The sequence below is a fragment of the Drosophila pseudoobscura genome, chromosome 3 (assembly GCF_009870125.1).
Source record: "Drosophila pseudoobscura strain MV-25-SWS-2005 chromosome 3, UCI_Dpse_MV25, whole genome shotgun sequence".
NCBI classification, from domain to species: Eukaryota; Metazoa; Arthropoda; class Insecta; order Diptera; family Drosophilidae; genus Drosophila; species Drosophila pseudoobscura.
In genome coordinates this window covers 13,135,546-13,149,520 of record NC_046680.1, presented here as the reverse complement: position 1 = coordinate 13,149,520, position 13,975 = coordinate 13,135,546, and the positions used below count along the sequence as shown (strand labels likewise).

At 48.3% G+C, this 13,975-nt stretch overlaps 5 protein-coding genes and 1 long non-coding RNA gene across 15 annotated transcripts; 4 read left to right on the top strand and 2 right to left on the bottom strand.

The window, feature by feature from the left end:
- Positions 1–76: 76 nt before the first annotated feature.
- Positions 77–982, top strand: mRpL43 (mitochondrial ribosomal protein L43). Its single transcript, XM_033377939.1, has 3 exons — positions 77–311; positions 373–479; positions 533–982. Exons 1-3 carry the CDS (start codon positions 175–177, stop codon positions 856–858), a joined length of 570 nt encoding a protein of 189 aa, XP_033233830.1. The 5' UTR covers positions 77–174; the 3' UTR covers positions 859–982.
- Positions 983–1,410: 428 nt separating this feature from the next.
- Positions 1,411–4,278, bottom strand: sigmar (Tumor necrosis factor alpha-induced protein 8-like protein sigmar). 2 transcript variants are annotated; one of them, XM_001361040.4, is made up of 4 exons: positions 4,016–4,278; positions 2,831–2,900; positions 2,369–2,661; positions 1,411–2,302 (listed from the first exon to the last, which is right to left on the bottom strand). In XM_001361040.4, exons 2-4 carry the CDS (start codon positions 2,892–2,894, stop codon positions 2,027–2,029), a joined length of 633 nt encoding a protein of 210 aa, XP_001361077.3. In that variant the 5' UTR covers positions 2,895–2,900; positions 4,016–4,278; the 3' UTR covers positions 1,411–2,026. The 2 variants fall into 2 exon arrangements, with proteins under 2 accessions (XP_001361077.3, XP_004444228.2); XM_004444171.3 differs by lacking the exon at positions 2,831–2,900 and having other exon boundaries at positions 4,016–4,276.
- On the top strand, positions 3,132–4,159 carry LOC117183582 (uncharacterized). The gene is made up of 2 exons (XR_004468712.1): positions 3,132–3,230; positions 3,506–4,159. It is a non-coding gene; the product is annotated as an uncharacterized lncRNA (long non-coding RNA).
- Positions 4,279–4,566: 288 nt separating the features above from the next.
- l(2)dtl (WD40 domain-containing protein denticleless) lies at positions 4,567–7,616 on the top strand. Its single transcript, XM_001361039.5, has 2 exons — positions 4,567–4,780; positions 5,142–7,616. The coding sequence occupies exons 1-2, from the start codon at positions 4,738–4,740 to the stop codon at positions 7,415–7,417; spliced, it is 2,319 nt and encodes a 772-aa protein (XP_001361076.2). The 5' UTR covers positions 4,567–4,737; the 3' UTR covers positions 7,418–7,616.
- Positions 7,613–11,604, bottom strand: Alg3 (Alg3, alpha-1,3- mannosyltransferase). 2 transcript variants are annotated; one of them, XM_001361038.4, is made up of 2 exons: positions 11,233–11,604; positions 7,613–8,927 (listed from the first exon to the last, which is right to left on the bottom strand). In XM_001361038.4, the coding sequence occupies exons 1-2, from the start codon at positions 11,516–11,518 to the stop codon at positions 7,675–7,677; spliced, it is 1,539 nt and encodes a 512-aa protein (XP_001361075.2). In that variant the 5' UTR covers positions 11,519–11,604; the 3' UTR covers positions 7,613–7,674. The 2 variants fall into 2 exon arrangements, with proteins under 2 accessions (XP_001361075.2, XP_015039994.2); XM_015184508.2 differs by lacking the exon at positions 11,233–11,604 and adding an exon at positions 9,001–9,019.
- On the top strand, positions 9,113–11,089 carry LOC6898514 (protein tumorous imaginal discs, mitochondrial). 8 transcript variants are annotated; one of them, XM_015184511.2, is made up of 2 exons: positions 9,113–10,575; positions 10,769–11,008. In XM_015184511.2, exons 1-2 carry the CDS (start codon positions 9,198–9,200, stop codon positions 10,948–10,950), a joined length of 1,560 nt encoding a protein of 519 aa, XP_015039997.2. In that variant the 5' UTR covers positions 9,113–9,197; the 3' UTR covers positions 10,951–11,008. The 8 variants fall into 8 exon arrangements, 4 of the variants coding, with proteins under 4 accessions (XP_015039997.2, XP_015039996.2, XP_015039995.1 ...); XM_015184510.2 differs by having other exon boundaries at positions 9,114–10,575; positions 10,764–11,008; XM_015184509.2 differs by having other exon boundaries at positions 9,114–10,588; positions 10,769–10,884.
- Positions 11,605–13,975: the final 2,371 nt, after the last annotated feature.

Sequence of the window (13,975 nt, the reverse complement as noted above, 5' to 3'; positions counted from 1 at the left end):
TATATATATATGAATGTATGACATAAGGTTGCTAGGTGGTTTAATCTAACTAATTCTCTCTACATATGCTTAGAGCTAGATTGGCATCACTGTCTACAGCACAAACAGCTGGCCGGTTACGTCGATTTTGGATATGAAAATTGAAATAAATTCTGACCAAAGCGTGTTTGAATAATGTCCAACAGTCATTTGTTTTTAAAGTCTGGCTTCCCACGGGCCCCCCTGCAGAATGGTTTGGGACGCTATGTGTGCCAACTGCAGCGAATCACGCTGAAATTCTGCAAGAACAATGGCTCCAGCAAAGGCATGCGGTAAGAATTGTGTTAAAGTTAAATGAAATTGCCATCCAACCATGTGCAATCCAATCCGTAGGGATTTCATCGAGAACCACCTGGTAAACTTTGCAAAGGAGAACCCCGGAATTGTGGTCTACGTGAAGCCGCGTCGGCACCGCACACCGGTTCTGGTTGGCGAGTATTGTAAGTGGAGGGCTAGTTTGTCTTTACTATTGGATAATACTAATTTCTCGCAGTAAACGGTGATCGCGAGTGGCTGAGCTGCCGCAACAGCACCCAGGAGGAAATAACCAAGTGGGTCGATCTGTTAAGGACACAAAATGGCAGCTCCAGCTCGCTGCGTCTGCGGAAAATGTGGCACACCGATGTACCATCCATCCAGGGGCCCTGGACGCCTTTTCTGCTACGCTCCCCCGAAGCTCATGGTCAGGAATATCCCAGCGTTGAGGCATCTAAGCCCTTGGATGCTCCACAAACTGCCACCGAGAAGCTCATTGAACTGTTCCGGCAGCAGAAACAACTGGGGGATGAGGATGTGTTAAGTCAAAAACGTGCAGAGTGAGCAGAGGAGTAGGGAAAGTGTATGATTTAAGAATGAAATATAGTTAAATTTTTGGTATTTGTTGCTTTTATTTTCATACTCAACATAATTCTGTTGGTAAAACAATAAATATTTTAAATCTAAACGACTAAAATTGTGCTCTCTCAAAATGTACCTAATATCGAACATTGGTTTGTAACTAACAATATTCTGGACAAAGTCATACAAAAATCAATCAACTTATTGTCCGACGTTTCGATATGCCTTGGGTATGGATACATAGAATATCATTGTGTGAACAACCGAAGTGGAATATCATAAATAATGCTTTAGGGTGAGTGACCGACCCATGCCTTTGGCTCTGGGACGGGGGCTTGGAATACATACATAAGATACAAAATACAAATCGATGCGTAACAAATGGCTCGCAGACAGGTGTGGTGAAGAGGGATAAGCAGGTTCTAGTGTCAGCTTAGCATTAAGAACTAAATATAGACTAGCATTCACAACAAGTAAAATATGTGATTTCTGTGTTCTGTGTGGTGCTGGTCTCTGAGGGGAAAGCAAAGCTTGTTGGTGGAGATCAACAACGATTAATTAATTAAGTACTGTAAGACTGATAGAAGAGAGGACACAGCGAGTATTAAGAGTAACAAAACGGAGTATCCTTCACATACAGATACACATTTCTAAATATATACCATAAATAATTGCTTTTATGCAGAAATTTTCCACATTTACATAGACACGACTTGCACGCTTTAAGGTACAAAGATACATTCATACAAACACACAGATAAAGATACAAGCATTTTGCTAGAGTTTACAATTTCCGTTTGGTTAATTCCTTTGGCAAAATGCATATAGTAGTAGTTCTTAATCGTTACAAAATGTTAACATTGTCGTTAAATAAATCAATACAATACGGACGTTTTGTTCACTTTTGATATTTGTTGCTGTCAATGATATATCACTATCCAAAATTAAACTAAACTCTGGCTTAAACATACATATGTCTTTTCTGTCTGTACTATCCTCAGTTTTATGTGTTTTGTGTTTTGGTGTTGGTGGGTGGAGCTTACAAGCCAAGCATTTCCAATTTGCAGCTAGCTCTTAGTGTCTCATGCTGTTTTGTGTTGTTTTGGTTTCTTTCGACAAGTCGCAAGTTCTTTCGACGCAATGAGAGCCCTCAGATGTCGCCCGTCTCCATGGCGGAGTTGATGTCGACCACAATCTTGCCCATAACCTCGCGGTAGGGCGAGTCCGGCTTGAAGGCCGTCTCCAAAAGCACGGCATCGCCAAAGAAATCAAACACCTCATCGATGCGACCTAATGACTTGTCCGTCAGATGCGGTTGCACAATCGACTTGAGTGCCACCTGCGATTCCGCTATCGACTTTTGCAGATAGGCCAGGTCGAAGGTGTAGTCTACCTCGTAGAATGATATGATGGACAGTTGGGTGTTCTGCAAGGGAAATCGATTAGAAATGAACGAAGCTGTCAAACAGAATGTTTTATTATTGTAGATTACCTGAAACTTGCGTTTAAAGTTCTCGGCTCTTTGCAGCTCCTCGTCGCTGAACTGGTTATTCCGATGCAGAACTCCAATCTTGATGACTATTTTGATGATATTCTTGATCAGCTTCTCCGCCTTGGCCTTGTTGCCGGTATGCATCTTGCACAGCCTGTACAGGTTATCCAGCAGCGAGGCCGTTGTCCCATCGATGAATGTCTTTGCAATATTTTTCGTTGCCATGCGTGAGAGGATTTTCTTTTGAGCGCGTAGCCCGATATCTTGCGACTTGAACACATTGTCAGCCATGACTAATGGGAGTATGAGAGATATTATTATTATTGTTGCATATTCATCGCGAATCGCGAACTGCATCTGTATTGTTGAACAACAGAAATAACGCAAAACAACTGAACGAACAACTGAAAACCAATGGAGAGAAAAGATATGCACAATACCAATTCGAATCCACACTTTTACCTTCCAAGTTCCAGTAGTCTACGCTCCATAGGAGCAGGCACTGTCGTAGACCTGCCACCGACATGTTGGGCTACACACCCGTCGATCCAGTTGCAAGCATGATAATTGATAAGGAAAGCACAGAAACAGAGACAGAGACATATGGGTGGGTACATGTACGATTAGGCAATGTTAATAGTCGTCGTATCTTTTGATAAAGAAACCTACTGCTTCTTCAACTGCGCTGCGGTTTATTTTCCTTCTGTCTTTGTGTTTCAATCAAAGAAAGAATAATGGTAGGCCCGTGGCTGTGTGTGTGACTCCATAGGCATGTGTCGACAAGTCAGCGCAAACCGCAATCCACTTGGGTTATTCATAAGGCTGTTCTAACGGGTTCGCTGCGACGCGGCACGCGCTATTTGTACGTGTCTATGCCGCAAATGGCTCGTGCGGCAAGTTTTCCCAACTGTCCAAAAAAGGAGCCTTGCCTTGCCGCACCTCAACCGTTATTCAAGACCAGGGTTGGGGGGACTCCTCTGGGGAAATTGTAGGGTCAACTGGGGTCATAACGTGTGAATAGATAAATCGCTTCCGTTCCTCCAATTCCCGGACACTTATTAACGCCATTGGTCGTCGTTCTTGTCCACCTCTAGTCTTTCATTTAACTAAGTGAATTCTATCTTCTCTTCTTTCCAGTTCTAGTTCTGAATCTATTTCTAGCTAGCAAACCGTACCATGACACGGACCGCTCCAAATGGTTAAGGTCACGCGAAATGCAATAATACGGTCCGAAAAACGGACATGGGGAGAAACAGAGCAGAGAGAGTTTGTGGTGGTGGAACCCAAGGACAAATGGGCAATGAGCCGCCAAATGACCAACGCGGAAGTGCGCTACTCCTAGAGCGCACTAGAGGCATTTTCTTTCGTTTTGCATTCAACCCACAATCACTGAAGCGTCCACAAAAAGTCTTAGCGAGCGGAATTTCTGGGCCAACTTATCGTCGTTTCCGAAGCTGTCGTGTTCATGCATTTGCGTGTTTGATATCATTAATGTTGTTGTTGTTTTTGGTGTTGGGTGTATTGACGATTGTGGACTTGTGCTGTTCCGAGTATTATTGATTGCAACAGGCTCGCCCACCCACACTCGTCCAGGCCGGGTGGTGGGGAGGGAAAGAAGGTCGAGTTTGGCGCTCAGGCAAGGCTCACCTGTGTTTTTGTTGCTGCAGTCCTGTGGCCGAGTATCCTTGAAATTCCGTTTGAGTGCCTTTTGTATGAAGTGGCTCCTGCTAATCTACTGCTGCGTTACATACAAAAATTCCGAATAAAAACAGCATTTACATAAATAATAAATAGAACGATTCTTGGCTGAGTTTATGCGTAGTTCCAATTGTTTAAAAAAAAATCAGCAGCGAGCAACAAAACAAAATATGAATGAGCGCAACAGCGTGTGTGACCGCGGACTGAAAATACCGTCTGACCCTCAGAAATATACCGAAATATACCGTCTTATCTTCCAAACATACCGGAAATATACCGATTACAAAAGAACTTAACCCACTTAGGCCCCCTTTATTTAAACAAGATAACAACTCGATTTAAGTCGGGGAATATAACACATATAATAATAATAACTCTTGTAGGTCCATCTTATCCTTCATCTTTGCATAAAAAAGCCCACGATGAAGCATACATCTCAAATGCGCTTTGATTTTTCAAGATTTATAATTTTCGGGGTCGACAATGGGTTAACTGTTCTCGATAGCACCTGCATCGATAACCTTCGCGCCGCCCCATTTCCATCTCTACGGTCCAGCTGCGTCGTTGAAAATATGCTAGCATCGTTTTCTATTGTTTTATTTTGAATAAAATAGCAATTAGACTAGTGTAATTCGATCCAAAAGAGCTCTATTCGTATAGCTGGTGTGAAAATGAACATAGACAACAAATTGCGCAGCAGGGAGCACGGGTTCTGTGAGTATTTCGAATGGCGGGAGAATTTCACTTTTGGCGGTCGAATTTTCTATGTAAATATGTGATTTATTCGACAAGTTACATTGAAATGAAATGGCAATTGGCACTCTAGTGGCAATAAGCTAAGCCTGGGATCAGTCTGTGGCACTCTAGTGGCAATAAGCTAAGCCTGGGATCAGTCTGTGATCCGTCGCTGTCTCATCCAGGGAAGGGTTCTCCAGATCTCCGGGTCTCTAGCCGAAATTGCAGCGCAAGCGAAAACGTATTGAAAAACTAGACTGCAACATAGACAAAGACGCAGACCACGATGGAGACAATCTGAGAGCTGCACTAATTTCTGGTTTTTTCACTCTCATTGCAGCCAACGAGCGGACCTACGATTTCGCCCTGCGTCGCCTGTGCGTGGCCAAGGAGGACAGCTGGCGGGGAATCGCTCCGGCCAACTACTGCCCAGACTTCAACCCAGAGCCGCCCATATTTTCGGCCAAGTTTGCCAATTGCAACGGCTATAGGCACATTCTGGCCATAGCCAATGAGGATGGCAAGATCACACTGCAGGACACCACACAGCGCAACCACGAGCCGGAGGAGCAGTCCCTGCCGGGGCCACAGTGCCATTACAATGCAGTCTTCGACCTGGAGTGGGCCCCGGGGCAGATGCGGTTCGTTTCCGCCTCGGGGGACCACACAGCACGGCTCTGGGAGGTGGCTGGCTCGGGCATTAGGGGACTCAACTCGTATATTGGCCACACACGATCCGTTAAGTCGGCCGCCTTCAAGCGAACAGACCCAGCCGTGTTTGCCACTGGCGGGCGAGACGGAGCCATTCTCATCTGGGACATACGGGCCAATCTCAACATGGATTTGACCTCTCGCGTGGACAACTGCATCTACAGCGGGCACACGGGGGGACCGGGCACGCCCGTCTCGCAGCGAAAGCAGCGCTCACGCACGCCCAAGATGTCGTCCAGCGCCACCTCGAGCAGCATCACGGGATTGGCCTTCCAGGACGACAACACCCTGATATCCTGTGGCGCTGGCGACGGCGTGATCAAGGTATGGGATCTGCGACGCAACTATACGGCCTACAGGAAGGAGCCGCTGCCCAGGCACAAGCTGCCGTATGCCGGACACTCCACCTTCCGGGGATTTACCAATCTCATTGTGGATGCGGCAGGGACGCGGCTCTTTGCCAACTGCATGGACAACACGATCTACTGCTACAATCTGGTATCGTACTCCCCCAAGCCGCTGGCCTGCTACAAGGGTCTGCTGAATTCCACCTTCTACATCAAGTCCTGCCTAAGTCCGGATGGAAAGTACCTGTTGAGCGGCAGCAGTGACGAGCGGGCGTACATCTGGAACCTAGAACATGCAGAGGAGCCGCTGGTGGCTCTGTCGGGCCACACGGTCGAGGTGACCTGCGTCGCCTGGGGCTCTTCCCACGACTGTCCCATTGTCACCTGCAGCGACGATGCGCGGCATAAGATCTGGCGCATTGGACCCGACCTGGAGGGTCTTAGCGAGGCCGAAAGGGCGGACAAGTATCGCGGCCATGCAAGCTATGTGCGCCAATTCAGCAAAAAGTCCACGGCTCCGGCCACCGGAAACCACAAGTACAACCTGAGGGATCTGGAGTCTACGCCACGCTCGCTGAAGCGCCTGATGGACCAGAACGAACGCACGCCCGGCTCCATCGAAAAGGTGGCCATGAAGCGTTCATTTCTGGACATGCTGGGCGTGGCCAGCAGCGAGGCAGATGCCGAGCAACCGCAGAAACGAACCAAGCCCCTGGAATCCCGCGGAAGGCGACTCTTCGGGCCCTCTAGCCAAGAGCCCACTTGCAGGCATATTCAGCTGCCGCCGATTGGCGAGGAAGAAGCATCGCCCAGCAAAAAGCAAAAGGAGAACGCAGCCGCCGATGATATTTCCCCGGGGACCAAGCTGCTAAGCCTCAACTCCTCGCCAGTCCACTCACCGCTCAGCGAGAATGTCAACCACATATACGCCTCACCACCCACCACATCCGCAGCTGCAGCTGCAGCAGCGGTGGCGGCAGCGGCTGCCTCCGAGGGAGCTGGCCAGCAGCCCCTCTCCTCTGTGATCTACTCGCCCACATCGAACCTGCCCAACTACGTGCTGGACGGGGAGGCACCGCATCTGGCCATAATGTCGCCCAAGCGCAAGGCCAAGGAAAAGGTCGACTGGCTGACGAACATACGCAAGCAGAAGCTGATGAACGGCAGGGCGCACGTCTCGCTCAGCGACAAGATCAACGAGGAGCAGCAGCAGGCAAACTCTGTGGATGTTTTGGCGTCGCCGCGTCTCCAGTGCCTGCGTCAGTCGGAGTGCAGTCCCCGCTTAAAGGCCACTCCCCGGCGGCGCATCTCGCACACTGATGCTGGAGGTGGTGCGAGCGGATCAAGCGGATCCATACCACAACCACAGCCACGCACACCCACCTCCAGTCGCCGAAACAGTGAGACGACACTGCTCCGCTTCTTCAGCGTTCAGCGCAGCAGCAGCGTGGCACCCGACGAGACGGCGACAGCGTCGGGGCCAAGCGAGATGTCGCCACCTCCATCGGTCACGCCGCTGACACTGCGAACGCCCACGACAGCGGTGGGAAGCGATTAAAATGTTGCCTAAAAAATGGGGAGAATCGTATCCCCTCGTCGTATTATTGTACCCGTAGTTTTAAGCGGACATTGTTGTAAGCTATTTTATGTAGATCCTAGCTTGAATCTTATTTTCGTTGGGCGAGTTGGTAACCAATTCCCCCGGCACTTTGTACAGCGCCACTACAAAAGACTAAATAAAAGTACATCCATAAATATTTTAAGCTTCATTACATTTGGTTACAAGTACAGTGTGGATCACTACTGTATGACTAGTTATTGCACTTTCTTTTGCTGTTGCTGTTGCTGCTTGGCCGCCGCATTCAGCCGCATGGTCTGGAAGATCTGACGGGCCACACCGAAAAGCAATACGAGGTGACAGAGATGCAGGGCCGAGCTGGACAGATAAGTGCTGGGATAGCTATTCCAGCAGTACTCGATGATGCCCAGAATGAGATAGCGCACGCCCAGGGAATAGGACGTGGACCAGACCAGATACGGAAGCGAGTGAAAGTACCAAACGTAGAACTGATAGTGCAGCGAGCGGGAGCAGGCCACGCCGATGAAGTTGCACAGGAAGAAGGGCAGAAGGGCCAGTTGCGTGCACCGTTCAAAGTGGATGCCATAGCGCTCGGACTCCGCCCGAGCGGGAGCGGGTGCTGGAGGAGCCGCTGCCTTGCCGCCCGATGACTTTTGTAGTGTCTTTTCGAAGGCATTCAGAAAGGATTGCTGTTCGGCGCTTAGCTTCTCCGTGTCCTTTTCCTTTTTCGCTTCCTTCTTGATCTTCCTCTGGGCTTGGACTTCGCTATTCTTCTTGGCAATTTGCGGCTGAAGTTGGTCCTGGACGCTGCGCAGGCGAACATAGCTCTGGAAGAAGGTCCACGTGGGCTTGGCAAACACCAGCAGGAGCACCAAATGCAGACCTAACAGCGATAGGTGGAACGTACGGTGCTCGAAGAACTCCCGACTCAAGAACCTATAGTTCACCGTCCACTTGTGCTCGAAGATGCGGCCCAGGTCGAAGCTGCCACGCAGATACTCCACCGGATGGGAGAGCAGAAAGGGGGCGCCCAGCAGAAGCTGGACCGACCCACAAATTGCAAGCTGCAGGAAGGTCTTCAGCGGTCCCAGATTGGCCAAGTAGAAAAGCAGCAGGGCCGGCGCAAACAGCAGAATATTCATCTTGACGCCCACGGCCAGGCTGAAGAGAATGCTGCCCCAGGTCCAGCGGCGATCCACGAAGAGATTGAGTGCCGCATAGAGCAGGAGGATGGCCACGGGATCGTTGAACAAACGCAGCACATAGATCGAGTGGATGCGGTACGAGGTAAAGGCGCTCAGGACCAGCACGTACGGCGGCACCTTGCGACTCTTCGCGTACAGGCGCAGCACCAGGCACATCTGCAGCAGGTAAATCCCGGCAAAGATGTACTGCGCCACCCGCACATTAGCGCCATGCGACGTTATGTAGTAGAGGGCCGAGTAAATGTACACAAAAGCCGCCGGATACACTAGGGGCCCAGTATCACCTGCAATGTAGACAAAAGAAATAGTTTAATTAACACTTCCCTTGTCTGTTCTTGTCTTGTTCCGTTCCGTTACAGTTCGAATTCTGTTTCGAAGCAGCTGTGTTTTTGGGCGCGCACTGTGAATGGCAAATTCAAAGAAGAGCAACGTCGTCGGGCGACTGTCAAAATGTCAGATGTCAGTGTCAGAAAGAGAAGGAAAGTTTTTATTCGAGAAGCATGGAGGTTATTACGGCATGTTTTTAGCTGAGAACTATAACTTTTAATGTAAATATGATTTCGTGTCAAAATTTGTTCGTACTCCGCGGGCAACTGCCGGCGATCCGCTGCTGCCGCCGGTACCAACAGCACTTACGGACAACTCTGAAACACAGCTCCAGCTTCTCGGCCTGGGGCCCCACGGCAGCGCCGAGTATATCGCACGCGTCCGCGTCCAAATTGTCATTGCTGGGACTTAGGACACGCGATGATGGACGGCACACAGTCCGCAGTTTTTACACCTCCAGCCGCATGCTGGCCAAAGACTACTACACGACACTGGGGGTGGCCAAGAACGCCAATGGGAAGGATATCAAGAAGGCCTACTATCAGCTGGCCAAGAAGTACCATCCGGACACCAACAAGGAGGACCCGGATGCCGGTCGCAAATTCCAGGAGGTCTCCGAGGCCTACGAGGTGCTCAGCGATGATCAGAAGCGGCGTGAGTACGACACCTACGGCCAGACGGCGGAGAACATGAGTCGTCAGGGTGGCGGATTCGGTGGCGGCGGCGGCGGGGCAGGACCCTTCGGACCCGAGGGCTTCTCACAGAGCTGGCAGTTCCGCTCGACCATCGATCCCGAGGAGCTGTTCCGCAAGATTTTCGGCGAGGGAAACTTCCGCACCAACAGTTTCGACGACTTCGCCGACTCCAAGTTCGGTTTCGGCCAGGCTCAGGAGATGGTCATGGACTTGACCTTCGCCCAGGCAGCTCGCGGCGTCAATAAGGATGTGAATGTCAATGTGGTGGACGAGTGCCCCAAGTGCGCCGGCTCCAAGTGCGAGCCGGGCACAAAGCCGGGCCGCTGCCAGTACTGTAACGGCACAGGCTTCGAGACCATCTCGACGGGACCCTTCGTCATGCGTTCCACGTGCCGCTACTGCCAGGGCACGCGCCAGTACATCAAGTATCCGTGCAGCGAGTGCGAGGGCAAGGGAAAGACTGTGCAGCGCCGCAAGGTGACTGTACCGGTGCCGGCGGGCATCGAGAACGGACAAACGGTGCGCATGCAGGTGGGCAGCAAGGAACTGTTTGTGACCTTCCGAGTGGAACGGAGCGACTACTTCCGCCGTGACGGGGCCGACGTACACACAGACGTGGCCATCTCGGTGTCACAGTCCGTCCTGGGCGGCACTGTACGCGTCCAGGGCGTCTACGAGGACCAGTGGATTAACATTGAACCGGGCACCTCCTCCCACCACAAGCACACGTTGCGAGGCAAGGGCCTTAAGCGGGTAAACGCTCACGGCCATGGCGATCACTATGTACACATCAAAATTGATGTGCCGCGGAAGCTGAGCAAGGAGCAGCGCGCACTCATCGAGGCCTTCGCCGAGCTGGAGCTGGACACGCCAGGCAAGATCCACGGCGTCACCCAGACAAAAAATGGCAGTAAGAAAGCAACGTAAATACACCCTAGCAGATAGAAACTCAATTTCGCAAGTCAATTCTCAATCTCATTGCCCAATGCAGCATCTAATGTAATTGGAGCTTCAATTCGCAGTTCAAATATATGTGGGTTAACAGTCTGAATGATACTTAAACGTCAATCCCTGTCTTTTGCTCTTCTATAATTGCAGAACAGGTGCGAGTGAACAATCCGGAGCTGTTGGAGGCGGAGCAGCCAAAGGAACCAGCAAAGAAAGCACAAGCGAAACCAAGGAACAGCAGGACCAAAAAGAGTCCAAGCCCAGTGGGGGATCAGGGCAAAGCGAAGGCGGAGGCGGGGGAGGCTTCTTAAACAAGATCAAATCTATGTTCAACTGAAACACAATTGTTTTACGTTAATATTTAAGCAAAAACAATGTTAATGTTGCTCCTAAGATAACGTTTTGTTTTAAGTCTAAGACTAGGGGTACGAGCAGCAGGACCTATTCCAAGTGGAAGAGACGAATAAACGATGTTCACAGTCACAGTCCAAGCAAAGGACTTCCCATTGGTTCCAGAGGGATGGAGCAGAAACTTTAGATATAGAAGCATTGGAATGGGGGCACATGGCAGCCGCCGCTGGTGTCCAAAAATAAACTCGAGAAAACCTTGAGCACTCACCGCGCAGCAGGGCATAATTGGTGGTACCGTTCAGGAAGCCCTCGCACTCCTGCATGTAGGCCACCCAATCGATCTCCGTATATGGCACGCGCCGAATAACAAACACATTGATAGCTGCTTCCGCCAAAACAATCAGAACACTAATTATGGGCAAGGCGGCCGGCTCGAGCACCAGGTACTTGAGAAAGCCTATATTCAGGTATTTGTCCAGCAGTGTCTGCAACAGGTTGCTGGACTTTTTGCGACGTCCAGTCGGACGGTTGTTGTTGCCTTTCGGTGGGGCCATTTATGTGATAATATTCGGAAAATCAACTAAATTAAATGAAAAGAATCCACACAAGACCAGGGCCGCAAAAGCACAAGCACTGACTATTCACTGTTCGTTCATACAACGAACGTGTTGCGAGCGAACTTTCTGCGTACGCTCCCAGGTTCTTCGGCTCTAGCGTTCGGTTCGCTAGAGGTCTCAGGTAACTCTCAGTGAAGGAACTAAATGTATTCCTTCAAGAAGAATTTACTAAAGAGAATTTTCGAAATTTGATGTGGGCATTCTTGAATGCCCATTTCATTCAAAAATATGGAAGGAAACCACCACAATAATGAATTTTGAATTTGAAAGCTTTATACTTTCCAGACAGTAATCTTAAGCAACAAAGTGCTTAGATCCGATTTATAACTGCATTTATTAGCTTTTCACAATTGCAAAGTTTAATATAACCAGATGTAAGATACTTAAGTTTTGTGAAAAAAGCCCTACCTCTGAAAATTATTTACTACACATAGAAAAAAATAATTATTTAATAACTTGAAAGCCCCAAATCGAAATGAGTAGAAAACACCCGAAGGACAGACAATTAATAAACATTTTGTAGTCCATTTACTGACCAGCGCAATTCGGATACTCCTTGCTATATTCCGGCCTCATGGGTATTGAAAATTACCTTTCTCGTCATACTCTACCCATAATTTAATGAAGAGAATTTAAAGGGAGTTTAACGGAGTTTATCTTTAGGGCAAATGCAAAAACATGACATAAAAACAGCAAATGAACTAATTATCTTTCATTTATTTGAAATTGGTGAGTGGATTGGGATATGCAGAACTACAGGCAGTGCATGCAACAGACCCAAGGGCAGACGGGGGCAGGGAAGTGTATAGGGCTGGCAGTGAGTAGGAGAGCAAGTGTTTGGGTGGGATGTGCGCAACTGAAAATAAATGATTAATGGTCATCGTTTGTTTCATAGATGGATGGATGCGTGGTGTAAACCTGGAAACAACCGTCCCAGCAGAGGCCACGTCCTCCCCTTCCTGTACAAAGCGCGAAAATTGCCCTTAAGCCAAAGGGACATGGGATGGATATTGGTTCTGGTGGTTTAACGCATCATTGAGATCTATTGACGAAGGGGAAATGTTGAAACACGGTCCGGTAAACGGTCGCAGGCCGATACCGGACAAATTCGTGCGCCTGCTCATGCATACATATCTACATATATGGACATGTTGCTCATTTACAAAAAAACGGACAACTGTTGGAGCTTCTCCCATTCCTCTTCATTCCGCTGATATGCGGCACATGTCATCCTTTGCATGGATTGTCCTTCACTGTAGATTTCTGGGCAATTAATTGCCAACCGGGACATGGTATGCGTTTGATTCAGTCTCAGTCCTCTCTTTACAAGAGAACTTTTCTCGTACCCTTGCAGGGGGTATTGCGATTTCAGCATATAATCACCCTGTATCCTGTATCTGGCTAGGAATATTGATGAAGTCCTTACTCATCCAAGCCTACAGCAACCCGACTTGATTGATTTTTCTGTTACAGATTCGTGTGGAACACTTAACGGATATATCATAGTTGTTGAATGGAATCTGCCAGGGTATCCAAAATTTCGGTCCTCGAAGATAGGGTTTCTTTATTGTTTGTTGATGCTGTTGCTTGCTACACATTAATTGTGTGCACTGCACCATGTAAATATATTCATTCGTACGCCTCTCAAAAGCGATGAAAAATCCGCCTCCTCGCTCAGAGTGTCAACAGGACTGCAAGGACTGCAATAACGACGGGTAAAAAAAACCACTGTGTATGCAAAAAATGGCCATGTAATAACATTTCAAAGGTATCCCACGCCCGCGTTGATACGGGGATTTATTAAAAAAAGTTGCATGTATTTTTGAAACTTGTTGCGTACAGAATTTTATATCGCACGGATTTTTACTAAAATTTTCGACATTTATTTGATTGAGATTCAGGGCCATTCAATCGGAATAATGAAACCTTCCACTCAAATAAAAAAATTCTGTTTAAGTGAGTATTATTTTATTAAATATTGATTCACAGATGTTCATATAGTACGAATGTACTTGTTGCATTGCAATTTTGGTTAAGGAAGAGCTTTCCCCGCTTCCCCATTCCCCATTCAAAGAAATATTCATAGATATTTGAGACACAACCATTTGATGTTTGTCGTCTCCACTTTGTGGGTCAATTGTGTGTCTAATGCTAGTTATCACTTTATGAACTATAGAACTAAATCGGTCATTGCTTATCAGTAGCGTCGCCATTGTGTATGTGAGTGGTTCCACAGTTCCATATATGTCTGTATGTATAGGCAACGAAGCAGCCTAAGACTGAGAGCTATTTACGAGTATTCGTGGTACAAGTGAGAAAATTGTTTATTAATCAATAATAATCTATATAGAAACATATGTACATATGTATGTACGTACATATCCGTGCTGTTAT

Coding starts and splice junctions, on each gene's coding strand:
- mRpL43 (XM_033377939.1), top strand. CDS start 175: ATGTCCAACAGTCATTTGTTTTTAAAGTCTGGCTTCCCACGGGCCCCC. Junction 312..372: donor GGCTCCAGCAAAGGCATGCG/GTAAGAATTGTG, acceptor TCCAATCCGTAG/GGATTTCATCGAGAACCACC. Junction 480..532: donor GGTTCTGGTTGGCGAGTATT/GTAAGTGGAGGG, acceptor AATTTCTCGCAG/TAAACGGTGATCGCGAGTGG.
- sigmar (XM_001361040.4), bottom strand. CDS start 2,894: ATGTCGGTGGCAGGTCTACGACAGTGCCTGCTCCTATGGAGCGTAGAC. Junction 2,662..2,830: donor AGACTACTGGAACTTGGAAG/GTAAAAGTGTGG, acceptor TACTCCCATTAG/TCATGGCTGACAATGTGTTC. Junction 2,303..2,368: donor ACTTTAAACGCAAGTTTCAG/GTAATCTACAAT, acceptor TTTCCCTTGCAG/AACACCCAACTGTCCATCAT.
- LOC6898514 (XM_002138519.4), top strand. CDS start 9,198: ATGATTTCGTGTCAAAATTTGTTCGTACTCCGCGGGCAACTGCCGGCG. Junction 10,589..10,763: donor AATGGCAGTAAGAAAGCAAC/GTAAATACACCC, acceptor CTATAATTGCAG/AACAGGTGCGAGTGAACAAT.
- Alg3 (XM_001361038.4), bottom strand. CDS start 11,518: ATGGCCCCACCGAAAGGCAACAACAACCGTCCGACTGGACGTCGCAAA. Junction 8,928..11,232: donor CAATTATGCCCTGCTGCGCG/GTGAGTGCTCAA, acceptor TCTACATTGCAG/GTGATACTGGGCCCCTAGTG.